This window comes from Schistocerca gregaria, chromosome 4, assembly GCF_023897955.1.
Source record: "Schistocerca gregaria isolate iqSchGreg1 chromosome 4, iqSchGreg1.2, whole genome shotgun sequence".
Taxonomy (NCBI): domain Eukaryota; kingdom Metazoa; phylum Arthropoda; class Insecta; order Orthoptera; family Acrididae; genus Schistocerca; species Schistocerca gregaria.
Window position 1 is genome coordinate 327,372,073 of NC_064923.1, and position 14,800 is coordinate 327,386,872.

Sequence of the window (14,800 nt, forward strand, 5' to 3'; positions counted from 1 at the left end):
TCTTATTTTTTTACAATACTACAAGCAGCAGCTGTCTGATGTACTTCTGGCTCTCTCACTTTGAAGCTGTGAAGTCAGTTATGGAGAACTTTTCTTGTGATCCTGTAATGTCTGTGAGTGGATCCTAGTCAGCATGAAACAGTTTAGTGCTCAGTTCAGTTTCACACATAGCAAGTCAGTTCAGTTGGTTTTTCCGATAGTATCAGGAAACTGAAGACTTCAAGTATGCCTCTCTGAGAGGCTACGGAGATAATGGAAGATGCTGTTTGGAAGGTCAGCGTTGTACCAGGTGAAGTGGGTATGTAGTTTCAACCAAACTGCAAACCATGCAGAATAAGACTCCAAGATACTTAAATCTGGTTATTTTGTCTTGCTTATTGAATGGGGAAATTGTAGATCCCCATGAGAATATTATTCTTAGCACATAAATATTACTGGCATATAAGTATGCACCATTGACTCCTTGTGAAGGTTAGTCAGACAGGAGACTGCATACCAACAGAATGTTTGGAACAATGTAATATAATGTAATTAATTGTGCATCCCATTCCATTGTGACTTAAATGCTTGAATAGAAGACGCTTGTACTTCAGTACTTTGTAGCAGAAGTGAACTGATTAAGAATTAATGTTTGATTAGCCCATCTGTAAACTTACATTATCTAGCAAAAAAATTAAATTTTGGATTTTACAAATAACTGCTTCATTACATATTTATTAACATATTTCACCAATTTTTGTTACATCTTTTTATGTGCTTAGTTCTTAATTTGATTTAATAATAATAATAATAATAATAATAATAATAATAATGAGCCTGGATGTTATGTAACAAGCCACTGTTACTACCTGTTTGGAATGGAGTGCCACTACATTGGCTTTAGTGTACAGTCTTCTGTACCGAGACTCGAACTCGGGACCTTTGCCTTTGAGCTACCCAAGCATGACTCACGCCCCGTCCTCACAGCTTTACTTCTGCCAGTACATCGTCTCCTACCTTCCAAACTTAACAGAAGCTCTCTTGCGAACCTTGCAGAACTAGCACTTCTGAAAGGAAGGATATTGTGGAGACATGGCTTAGCCACAGCCTGGGGGATGTTTCCAGAATGAGATTTTCACTCTGCAGTGGAGTGTGTGCTGATATGAAATTTCCTGGCAGATTAAAGGTTCACAGGATAGATCTGTTAAGTTTGGAAGGTAGGAGACGATGTACTGGCAGAAGTAAAGCTGTGAGGACGGGGCATGTGTCGTGCTTGGGTAGCTCAGTTGGTAGAGCACTTGCCCGCGAAAGGCAAATGTCCCGAGTTCGAGTCTCGGTCCGGCACACAGTTTTAAGCTGCCTGGAAGTTTCAAGTTGTTAGCTAGTCACAAACCCTATGTTCTACCATCTGGCGCTTATAGTTCTGTTCTTGTTACCTATCACTCCATAAAGGACATGGCCATGCAGACGTGGGACCTCAAATTCAACTCTGAAGTTGTGAAATCACCCAGTGTCAAGGTAGCATTGCCGTACCCCGTCCAGCTGTGCACCAAGCCATCAAACAGTACACAACCAGTAGGTCAGAAAGGACAAGAGGAGCACTCCTGTGAAAGACTTCCTACATCCCTCCAGCCAAACAACACCTGAGCCTTCCTCTGCTAACTGGAAAGGCTCGAAGAAGTCCAAGAAAGGCAGTCTTCTCCCCCAACTGAAAGATCCTCTTCAATGGTGTCGCTACGTGATACCTTAGCACAGCTGACCTCCCTGAAGCCGGTGTATACCACCAATCATTTTTCTGCGGTGGACTCCACATACCAACAGCACAAGCAAGCCTATGCTTCTGTGGATCTCATGGAGCAGGATCCTGATGTTTCTGTGCCCTGTAGCACCAAGTCTTCGCAGACTGTCACTCGGGAGCTGCCGAGGTGATATCCCTTCATTTCTTCCTCATCATGACTCTCCTCCAATGGAATGTTTGTGGCTTTTGGTTGCACAAAGAGGATTTACAGCTGCTTTTAGTATCACAGCACCCCCTTGTACTCTGCTTTCAGGAAACAAAATTGCATCCTCACGACCACTGTGAGCTTCCACATTTCATTTTCCACAGTTCGTTTTTATCTTCCCACTGAGGTCGGCATTCCATCTCATGGGGGCATCATGCTGCTCATACAGGATGATGTTCAATAGTCAACCCATCTCCCTGACTACCCATCTTCAAGTTGTTGCAGTTCACCTTTTCCTTCCTCACTTGCCTTTCTCCCTTTGTACCATTTATATCCCTCCATCATTCAGTGTCACTAGGGCTGATTTCCTTCAGCTTATTGGGCAGCTACCTCCCCCATTTCTGCTGCTCAGCAACTGGAGTGCTCATCATCCCCTTTGGGGTTTTCCCCGAACCTGTCAGAGAGGTGTCCTCTTGACTGATCTTCATAATCAACTCAACCTCTTCTGCCTTAACACTGGAGCACGCACATTCCTTTTCGACTTCATGCAAACCTATTCCCATTTGGACCTATCCTTCTCCATTGCCCAGCTTACCTTTCGTCTTGAGTGGTCCACTCTTTCTGGAACCTACTCGAGCAGCCATTTCCCATGTGCTATTCGTTTACTGACTCCTACCCCACTTGTATGTTTACCCAAATGGCAGCTTACCAAGGCTGACTAGTGGCTTTACTCCTCGCTGGTGACCTTCGATGAACAAGATTTCCCCAGTTGTGATGACCAGGTGGAATATCTTATAAACGTTATCCTCACTGCTGCAGAACATTTAATTCATTTCACTTCGTCTTTACCACACAAGAGTCCCAGTCCCTTGGTGGACTAAGGCATGTCTCTAAGCAATTTGTGCGCATAAAATGCTCTCTGCATTTTTAACCATCATTCTATGATGGCAAACTGCATTCATTATAAACAGATGTGTGCAAAGTGTTGTCGCATTCTTCAGGGTAGTGAAAAAAGCTTGCATGATCTCATTCACTAGTTCTTTTAACAGTTCCACCCCTTCCTCTGTCCTGTGGGCCAACCTCTGATGACTCTCTTGGACCATGATCCATTTGCCAATTTCGAGCCTGACAGTAGCAGATAATGTCATTGTGGACCCTGTTGCTATCTCCAACACCTAGGGCCGCCATTTTGCAGCAATTTTGAGCTCTTCCCTCTATCACCCTGCCTTCCTCCATTAGAAGCAGGTGGAGAAAGCTCGGGTGTTGCCCTTCTTTTCTCATAATCATTAGTGCTACAATGCTGCCTTTAGTATGAGGGAGCTAGATTATCCTCTCAGTTCATCCCGATTGTCCACCCCAGGGCCAGATGGTGTCCATATTCAGATGTTACAGTGCCTTTCTCTTGTGGGCAAACACTTGGTGCTTAATAAACACAACCGTATCTGGGCAGAGGCCACATTTCCCAGACGTTGTTGTGAAGCCACCGTCATACCCACACTCCTGGTAAAGACAAAAACCTTCCTTCTAGCTACCGTCCGATCTCTCTCACCAGCTGTGTTTGCAAGGTGATGGGAAGTATGGTTCATGCCCGGCTGTTACGGTGGCTCGAGTCTTGAAATTTACTAATGAAACTTCCTGGCAGATTAAAACTGTGTGCCCGAGTGAGACTCGAACTCAGGACCTTTGCCTTTCATGAGCAAGTGCTCTACCAAGCCACTTGCCCGCGAAAGGCAAAGGTCCCGAGTTCGAGTCTCGGTCGGGCACACAGTTTTAATCTGCCAGGAAGTTTCATATCAGCGCACACTGTGGATTTTGAGCATGGTGTTCTGTAGTTGACCATCTTGTTATTCTGTTCTCACATGTCATGGATGGTTTTCTGTGGAAATCCCAGACTGCGGTCGTGTTTTTCAATTTGGACAAGGCCTACAACACCTGCTGGAGAACTGGTGTCCTCCGTAGGCTTTACTTGTGGGGCTTCCATGGCCACGTGCCCTGTTTCCTTCAGGAATTTTATGCTTTGTCGCACACCTTTATCTAGGAAACCAGTGTGCCTCAGGGTTCTGTCCTGAGTGTTGTCCTCTTAACCTTATAATGACCTGTATCCTGCCGGACATCTCCAGCTCCCTTTTTGTTGACGATTTTGCAATATATTGTAGTTCTCCACAGACCTGTCTCCCTGAGCGGCATCTTCAGCAATGTCTTGATTTTTTTTTTTACTCCTGGAACATCGACAGTGGCTTTCGTTTTTCCACTAACAAAACCACTTGTATGAAATTCTGGTGGCACAGTTTGTTTCTCCCATCATCTTTACATCTTGGGCCTGTTCCTCTGCCGTTTATTGAAACTACGAAATTCCTGGGGCTCATGTTCAATAAGAAACATTCTTGGTTCTCCCATGTCTCTTACCTGGCAGCTCGCTGTGAGCAGGCCCTCAGTGTCCTGTGTGTCCTCAATGGTACTTCTTGGAGTGTAATTCGAACTATACTCCTCTATTTGTACTTGTCCCTTGTCCATTCGAAACTAGACTATGGGTGTTTTGTTTATGCTTCAGCATGTCCATCCATCTTACACAGTATCAACACTATCCAACATCGTGGCATCCGTTTGGCCACTGGTGGCTTTGTACACTAGTCCGGTTGAGTGTCTGTGTGCAGGAGCTGCTAAACTACCACTGTCCTATCATTGTGAGTTTCTCCTTAGCAGGTATGCATGCTGTTTGTCTGCCATGTGTGGCCACCCGTCCTATGCCTCCTCCTTTGATGATTCCTTTGATCGCCAGATGGGGCGCTTCCCTCTTCTCTGTTACTTCCTGAAGTTTGCTTTTGGCACTTGCTCTGGAAGCTTAACTTCACACTACCTGCAACTTTCTTGGAGGGTGTGAGCCCTTCACCACCTTGGCTTTGTGAAATGGCCCGTGCTAACCTTGGCCTTCATTTGCTTCTTAAGAACACAACTGTAGCCTTCCACTATCTCCTTCAGTTTCATGATATTCACATGGAACTTCGCGATAGTACCTTTGTGTACACTGGTGGCTCTCCGACTGACTGGTGTCAGGTGCGCCTTCGTCATTGGTGCCCACGTTTTTTGATATCGGCCTCCAGCACACTGCTCAGTATTTACAGCTGAGATCTTCGCCCTGTGTCAAGTGGTGGAGGGAGTGCCACTTATCAAATGATGGCTAAAAAAGCAGTGCCCAATACGTAACCTAACTAAAATGACCTCCTCCTGGTGGGAGGGCCAAGAGAAGGTCTTCCAAACCACTGGGAGAGGCTTAATAATCTGGAGCCTATTCGCATGAAGGGAGGACCAATGACAATGCCAAAGGGACACCACCTCCTGACAGATGGCAACACAGAGATCATTGAAGGGAGTATAGGAACTAGTGTGCCGAGGTACATCCAGCGTCATAAACTTTTCAATTGTGTCCTCTGCTCAGACTCACTCAGCACCCTTCAAAGTCTATGTGTGCTGTACACCATCCATCCCATAGTGCAACGGGTCCAGGAAAACCGTCACTTGATTCCTCTTGGTGGAACCTCTTTGATGTTTATGTGGGTTCCTGGTCATGTTGGTCTGCCAGGAAACGAGGCTGACGCCAAGGCTGTAGTCCTCGTACCTCGGCACACTAGTTCCTATATTCCCTTCAATGATCTCTGTGTTGCCATCTGCCAGGAGATGGTGTCCCTTTGGCATCACCATTGGTCCTCCCTTCATGGGAATAAGCTCCAGATTATTAAGCCTCTCCCAGTGGTTGCTTGGACGACCTCCTCTCGGCCCTCCCACCAGGAGGAGGTTGTTTTAGTTAGGTTACATATTGGGCACTGCCTTTTTAGCTGTCATCATTTGATAAGTGGCACTCCCCCACCACTTTGTACGTTTCCCCAGAGTTTCAACTGTCTGCCACTTCCTGATGGACTGTCCGTTTTTTAAATTTTTACATTCTCATTTGAGTTCACCGTCTAAATTATCAGCCATTTTCGCAAATGATGCGCGAGGTGACAACCGCATTGTACTTTTTATCCATAAAAGCAATATGGTGTAGGCCATTTAATTTTTAGTTTTGGACCTCTGTTTCCATATGGTATCTTTTGTAGCCCTTTCTCCACATCCCTGTTTTTAGCTGTCTTCTCGTATATCAATTGGGATTGATGTATAGTCATTTTATAACTCCTCTATGTCTTCGTGTTCTGTAGTTTTGACATGGGTGCATAATGCCCCAGTTGTCGTGCACCCTAAAGCAAATCAAAACAAACAGCCATTGGACTCTTCACTTCATTTGTTGACTCCTGTTTGTGATATGACACACAACACAAATAGTTTTAGTTACCAAAAATCAGTGCACCTATCAACAAAAATCTTAAATATATTTAAAAGTACTCGGTGCAGCACTATTACACTGAGAAGCATAGCAGATTAAAAGGACTGTGATGAATTAACATAACTTGCTAAATAAATGTTATGGCTAACTTTAAACCAGTGCAATATGTGATAACAGCTTGTAACATGACTTCATTTGACTTGATATTCTTTGTGAACAGAATGTCTGTAACGAGATCAGATTTCGGCAGACAAAAATGTTAGACTTGGACAATCATACCATTAGAGCTCGAGTATACTGGACAAGTTAAAGTGGTTTACAAAATTTTAATGCTCCAGATGCAGATAAGACCCTTGTATGCAGATCTCATTTATTTTGCCCACACAGGTGCTTAGCTATCAGTCAATATTTGATCCCTTATCCTTCATCGACAGCTGATCTTATGTGGAAATTGCTGACTTACCAGGAAATTTTGAATGAGGCCCAAAATTTTGTCCATTCCACCAAGCAATAAGAATCTTAATTATCACACAAATATACTTTAATCAATGTTTTAGCAATTTGATACAGTCTTAGACATTTTTATGTGGATGTAAGTATCACACAAATTTTTGTCCGCAAACAGTATTGAGTAAATCTTCATATTATCTACTTCTGGTGCCTATGTTTGTTTTAACATTCATGGAAAGGATAGATTGCTACTCACTGTAAATATGACATATTGAATTGCCAGGGTTGCCACAGGTTCTGGAAATCAGGGAATGTAAGGGGATTTCACACACATAAGGGAAATTTGAAGGGGGGGGGGGGGGGGGGGAGGACCACTGGAAAAATCTCATTTTTGTCTCAGTAGATGCCTATCTAAACCCATTTGGTTTCGACTAATGTGCAGGCCCTGTCTGTTGGATATAGTCTATCTGATCTGCCTGCAAGCCGGGTCAGTTTGTGTGTGGCATAATGGAGCAGATTTTCATGGTTTATTTACGGACCCAGGACTGCGGTGCTTCTCAGCATGCCAGAGGCCTTGGCAATGGATTTCAGGAATTGCAACTGTCTCATCACAAGTACATTATACAGTGTGGCGTTTTAACGAAGTTTTATTTATTCTAGTATATATTGGCACTCAAAAAGTAGTTTATATGTTAGAAATTATGAACAGTAAGAAGAAGAAAATAGTCAGTCGCTGACAGTTTGTATGCTATATACTTATATATTTCTCAAAAGAAAAATCACAAAATACCTATAAGATAATAGATACAACACAGTGGGTAATAACCGACAATAATGAATATAGTAGAACCAGATTTTATCGGTGGTCACCTACAGTGTTGGTTTACTCAATTCCTCCCACCTTATTGTTATTCTTCTTCCTGGTTTACACATTTCTTTCAAGAGGCCTACTTTTTTCTGAGGTTATTTCTGAAATTAGTGAAGGTATTTTAAATCTGTCTTGTGACTCCAAGTAAATGCACATTTTTGTCACCAAATGTGCTATGTTTTGTTGTAATTAAATAACATCAGTGGTTTTAATGAAAAACACATACCATTTGGTTTGCTTTCTTCATTCAAAAACAGCTCATTACAAAAGATGTTGATGTTAGTACTTAAGATTTTTGCTCACACCAAGAAACGCCATCTACTTGCAAGTTTTTTTAGGTATTTCCTCATTTGCAATATTGTTTCTTGTACCATAGCTGCAAAGATAGTTTTCTTACATCTAATCCTCAAAATTTGTCTGGGAAAAATGCTAAGACTTGTCTGGAAATCAGTTAACTATCATGGAATTTCACTTGCGGAAACTTGTGGCAACCCTCGTTGCATGCAGGCACAACTAAAAGACTTATAGATTAAAGTTTCGGCCAAAGCCTTCATCAGAAAAGAAAAACACAATTTCAGGTATAATAGTATATGGACAATCATACCATTAGAGCTCGAGTATACGGGACAAGTTAAAGTTTACAAAATTTTAATACTCCAGATGCAAATAAGACTTGTGGAAGCAGATCTTATTTCTCTTGTGCACACAAATGTTTAGCTATTGTCTTGTGACAGTGTCTAGTCAGCCAATATTTGAACTCTGATGCTCCATCCATAGCTGATCTTACATTGAAATTGCTGATCTTCCAGTAAAATTTGAATCACAAATAAAATTTTGTCCATTACACCAAACAACAGGAGTCTCAATTATCGTGCAAATATACTTTAATCAACATTTTAGTAATCTGATATAGTCTTAAACATTTTTATGCGAAAGTAACTAGTGCACAAATTTATGTCCACAAACAGTATTGAGTAAGTCTTCATGTTATCTACTTATGATGTTTATGTTTGTTTTTAACAGTTATGGAAAGGATAGATCGCTTCTCATTGTAAATATGACTCATTGAGTTGCATACAGGCATAAAAAAAAAGACTTACACATTAAGCTTGCGGCCAAAGCCCTCATCAGAAAAGAAAAACACAGGCAGGTATAATAGTGCATGGGAAGTTCTGCTTGAGAATAACGAATTATTTAGGAATAAAGAAAACTACTCATGAAAGGCAGAAGTGCCGCGTTGTTGATAGGTACACAAACAAAAAGGACAGAGCTCAGCTAGCTTTCTTACACAGCTTTCTACACGTACACACACACACACACACACACACACACACACACACACACACACACACACACACACACACACACACCACACACACACAAAATTGTGTTGGGGATGGGTTAGGGCAGTGAGATACCTTCACTTTAGGCTAGGAAGATTACGAGAGCAAAGGATGTGCTGTAACGATAGGTCACATCTGCACAGCTCAGAAAAGCTGGTGGTGCTGGGGAGAATCCAAGGGGCACTGGTTGTGCAGTAGCCATTGAAATCTTGCATGTTGTCGACTGCTTCATGTGTGCTACTGTGTGGTTTACCTTGTTTTTGGCAACATTTTGTCAGTGCCCATTTATTCTAGTTGGCAGCTGATTGGTTGTCATACCAATGTAAAACACTGTGCAGTGGTTGCAACAGAGCTGGTGTATAACAGCTGCCTGACCTCTGATGGAGTAGGATAAATCTGTGACGGAACTGGAGAAGGTGGTGCTGGGTGGGTGGATTGGGCTCTGCTGAAACCAGTGCACAGTGTTTTTCATTGGTATGACAACCAAACAGCTGTCAAGTAGAATGAATGACTACTGCCAAACCCTTGCCAAAAACAAGGTCAACCACCTAGTGCCACAACATACAGCAGGGCACAACATGCAAGATTTCAATGGCTGCCTCACAATATGCACCATCTGGATCCTCCACACCACCCTGCACAGATGGGAGCTCTCCTTACAGTGCATCCTCTGCCCCCTAACCTTCCTGGCCTAAATCTAAGGTAACTCGCTGCCCCTACCCCCACCCCAAAAAGAAAAAAAATCTGTGTCCCCACATCAGCTAGTTGCATGCTGTTATCTCAAGCCCTAGTCTACCAAATCACGTGCCCAGCCCTCTGCCATCTGCCCCCCTGTACCTGCACCTCTAGCTAGCCCCCAGATGGCACCCCACTTTTCTGCAAGCTGCTGGACACTAACCTCCAACCCTGTCCCTGCCTCCCACCTCTCTACATCCCTCATCCTACCTAACCCCAATACACTCACTGTGGGGCAGGAAAGAGGTGGCTGACGACAGAGCACAATGTATGGAGACAGACGTTTGCATGTGCATGCGTGCATGCTTTTCCTACAAGTTTGAAAAAGGAAGTGCATTCCGAAAGCTAACCAAGCAGTGTACCTTTTATTTGGGTACCTATCGATGATGCAGCACTTCTCCCTTTCAGTGAGTCATCTACTTTAAACACACACATTCACAAGTGCAAGCACACCTCACACACACACACACACACACACACACACACACAACACTGTGTGTTTTTCTTTTCTGATGAAGGCATTGGCCGAAAGCTTAATATGTAACACTCTTTTCGTTTTGCCTGCCAGCAACTCGGAATGTGTCATCTTTACAGTGAGTAGCAATCTACTCTTTCCATAATTGATATTTTGCTATTGTAGGCAAGTAACTATTGTTTACTGAAAGCTGATGTCGTTGGTGAGCTTTCTTGGCAGCACATTCTTGTTCTCTGTTTAAACAGTGTAAATTGCTGTATTTTAACTTGTTCTGTTTTAATTATTTATCTTCAGAAAGTGTTCAGTTGTTAAAATAAAATGTCAGAAGCTAATTTAAGAAATTTGTAAGGCTGACAAAAGTCTTCTTACCTTATATCCCTAGGACTATGTTAACATTTTTGGTATGGCTTCCATTTTTTTCCAGGGGTTTTTTGATCTCTTCAATCAAAAAGGAACACTGCTGTACAAATTGAAAGATCCGTCAAAAAATCAGAATGTTAAAGGTGCTGACAATGAAGAAAAAGTGGTTTACAGAATCATTGAAGAGGCTGGAAACAAAGGAATCTGGATCAGAGATATAAGACATAAATCCAATTTGATACTCACACAGCTTAATAAGATATTGAAAAACCTGGAAAATAAGAAACTAATCAAAGCTGTGAAATCGGTATCTGTAAGTAAAATACTTGTTTCTCACATAATAAAAGTGTTATTTTGCGAAATCGTATCACATATCTGGTACCCATTTTTATCTTTATGGAGACTTCGTTTCAAACTTGTGACATCTCTCTAGATTAGGAATGGTCCATCTTTGTTGACACATGGGTCTGATTGACATATTTACTTAAGTTCATGGGCCGTCTCATCATGACATGACAGAAATACTACTAGCACATACAGTCACAAGTACAGAGTCCACAATGTGAATGTTGATGGAGTAATGCAACTGTTATGAATGACATCCCTATCTTGACATGTCATGTCAACAAACTATGCATCAAAACATGTGTCTTTTGAGAGCACTCATTTTATTTTCACCCAGAATTTCTTCCATTGGCTGGATTGAAGCCAATTGTGTGCCAGATGGGCTGCAAGTTGCCCACCTGTGCTGTAGATCATAAGCATGTATGTTTCTGCCAACGCGTGTGTGTGTGTGTGTGTGTGTGTGTGTGTGTGTGTGTGTGTGTGTGTGTGTGTGTGTGTGTGTGTGTGTGTGTGTACCTGTCCTTTCCCCCCCCCCCCCCCCCCCCCCTAAGGTAAGTCTTTCCGCTCTGGGGATTGGAATGACTCCTTACCCTCTTCCTTAAAGCCACATCCTTTCATCTTTCCCTCTTCTTCCCTCTTTCCTGATGAAGCAACCATTGGTTGCGAAAGCTTGAATTTTATGTGTATGTTTGTGTATCTACCAACCTGCCAGCGCTTTCATTTGGTAAGTCACATCATCTTTGTTTTTATATTAAAAACAAATATTCCAAGACTTACCAAGCAGGAAATCGCCGGTAGATAGGCACAGTGAATAAAACACACAAACACACACACACAGAATTTGAGCTTTCGCAACTGGCGGCTGCTTCGTCAGGAAAGGGGGAAGGAAAAGGAAAGATGAAAGGATGTGGGTTTCCTTTTCCTTCCCTCTTTCCTGACGAAGCAGCCGCCGGTTGCGAAAGCTCAAATTCTGTGTGTGTGTGTTTGTGTGTTTTATTCACTGTGCCTATCTACCGGCGCTTTCCTGCTCGGTAAGTCTTGGAATCTTGGTTTTTAATATATTTTTCCCATGTGGAAGTTTCTTTCTATTTTATTTTATTTACATCTTTGTTTTTAGATATATAAACTTTACAATTCTGAGCACAAGTTTTGTTTATGCATCTCTATGGATTTTAAGTGTTTATTTAGAGAAATATTACATTGTCATACTTGCATCATAAAGCTCATCCATGATTTTATTGGCCCTCTTCATTGTAATACTTCTTTCTTTCCATTTCTCTCTTTGCTGTGTATAAGAATGAAACTAGGTTCTGTACACTACCTGTTCTTTGGTGGCTTTATTACTCACTAAAGTATTTGAAAGAATGACAACAAAGTTTAATTTTCATTACTTCATTAAGCTGATGCAGCAGCATTATTTTGATGACTTGTCATTCGTGGGGAAAACTTTTTTTAAAATTCTTGACGAGTAGAATGAAAAAAGTTACATATACATTATGGTGGAACATCGGAAACTGATGGGAAATTATTTGTCATGTTGAAGTTAATGTGTATCTTCATGCCTCTTTCAATTTCTGCTATTCATTGTAATGAGTATCGGAAATTAATTTTTTCAGGCAAGCAAGAAAAAAGTTTATATGCTGTATAATCTGGAGCCAGATCGTTCAGTCACAGGTGGAGCCTGGTATTGTGATCAGGACTTTGAAGCAGAGTTTGTTGATGTGCTAAATCAGCAGTGCTATAGGTTTTTGTTAACCAAGACTGAAGCTGCAAAGGAATGCAAAGGAGGGCCAATAGCAGCAAGAAATATTTCATATGCTTCATCGAAGGATGTATGGAAATATATAAATGACCTGGGCATCAGCAAAGTAAGTTCATGATGCTTTCTCAGCAGAGATTTTTAGTAGTTGAGAGGTGTAATGGGCGTCAACTATTTCCATGAGTCATATACATGGTAAAGTAGCATTGTTTTTACAGAAACTATTCATATGTATGAAATTTTCTCAGAGAAGATTCATCCAGACCTTTAGTGATTCTTGAAATCTTCATTCACTTACCATATTTGAAGATGAAGTCCACCAGTAAACAACATGGCCTTTTCTAAGGCCATTGCAAATGTAATTGTTTAGGTGTTGATAATCATTATAGAGAACTCTTCAAAAATTTTCACTTTATCACTTATTAAGTTCCGGCTATCCAGTTAGTGAAAAGGATAATCATTTATGCAGAAAGGGGTTGTCACAAGTGTCTTTTAAAAATATGAGTTACATAATAATTTAGAGTTGTTTTGGACATAAGGATAAGCAGTTCATTGTTCATATCTACAGCTATGGATTCAAGAAGCACATAGATTAGGACCATTTCTACGCTTCAGTTATTTTTATCAGAAATTTTGAGATGGAAATTAACACTTCTGTTTTTGTTTACTGCGACATTCACACAGAGACCACAGTAATCAACAGAAAGTACAAAATTTGGAACATGATGTGTAGATTTATTTAATATTATGGTGGAGTGTGGATGAAAATTGAAAAAGTTGTTGTTTAGAGTGTTGAATAAAATAATTTATGTATGAAATGTCATCACCACACGGCAAAGATAAAGAAAATCAAATCAAATGGAGGAACTAAAAAGCTCTACTACAGTTCCTCCTGTCATCTGCATTTCATCACCATGGCAGGAGACGGGAAAAAGGAAATACTCACTGATCAATAATTCCTCCATGACAATACAAGGCCTCACACAAGTTTGCACACCAGTCCACACACCTGAGAAGCACTCAGGAAACTTAATTGGACTGTTCTCCCTCATCCACCCTACAGCCTGGATCTTACACCTTCAGACTACCATCTGTGTGACCCAATGAAAGAAGCACTCCAATGGATGATGCAGATGTTGTTAATACAGCAGGATAATGGCTCTGACATCGACTAGTAATGTGGTACCGTGCTGGCAACAGTTCCTTGCAATAAGGTGGCATAATGTCGTTGCATTGAACAGAGATTATGTTGAAAAATAGGATTTTGTAGGCAAAAGAGTGGAGAATAATATGATGTATTGGAATCCTGAACAAAACCATCCTGCTTTCAGAAAAACAAAGTGCTGTATTGTTTATTGATCACCTCTCATAAGCAACCACTCACTTTACTTGAGCCTGTTTTCTTATCAGATGTAAGGAAGGACTTAAAAGCCCAAAATCTTAGCTGTATGTTAACCATCTGACCCTTTTTTTTTTTTTTTTTCTTCTTTTTTTTCCGTCCTTCCCTAATCCGATGAGACCGATGACCTCACTGTCTGGTCTCCTTTCCCAAACAACCCAACTCCAACCCAATTGATTACAGGCACACTAATAAAAATATATTTCTGACATTTGGCTGAATTACTCCTTGGGTATGCCTGCAAGGAGTAATAGGCATTTTTTTATTCATTAGTTTCTGCAGGAAACATGACCAACTGCATCTTTCTTTCAAAAGTCCGACAGATTATTATTTTGTCTATTTTCAAAAAAACCCTGCTATTACTCTGTGTGCAGTATCATATAGATTAAGAAAATTGTTTAATGAATTCAGATAAAATTTGCAGACTACAGGACATCTGTCATTGACACAACTCATTTTGAACAGCGCAACTTTAACTTCTCAGGTGGGGGCCTTAATGATGACTGAATTTGTTAAAAAAACTCAGAAAATGTTGTCCAAGAATGAATAAATGATGTGTAATTATTTTTTTTATTTTTTTCATTACATCAAACAAAATTGTAAAAGTCACTTATCTTATATGCTGACAAGAAGAACGGGCCTTTATATGAACCAAACAGTCAGGTTCACGAGTTTTGTTTTGGATCAAAAACTAAAATGGTGACTGCACTTAAGAAACATTAAAGAAAGGTGACTTAAAGTGTCAGACATTTCAAAGTGCCTTTGCAGGAAAGTCTGTGGCACAAACAGATCCTGTCTACAACAGTTCTGTAAAGCATTCATTGGT

At 41.1% G+C, this 14,800-nt stretch overlaps 1 protein-coding gene across 3 annotated transcripts in view; it reads left to right on the forward strand.

Moving 5' to 3' along the window:
- The window catches only part of LOC126365742 (DNA-directed RNA polymerase III subunit RPC6), an 89,473-nt gene that overhangs the window by 43,124 nt on the left and 31,549 nt on the right, over positions 1–14,800 (forward strand). For all 3 annotated transcript variants that reach the window (XM_050008193.1, XM_050008195.1, XM_050008194.1), the window contains 2 exons: positions 10,536–10,784; positions 12,433–12,684. In XM_050008193.1, coding sequence (XP_049864150.1) covers positions 10,536–10,784; positions 12,433–12,684 — 501 coding nt within the window. The remainder of the gene's footprint in view (positions 1–10,535; positions 10,785–12,432; positions 12,685–14,800) is intronic.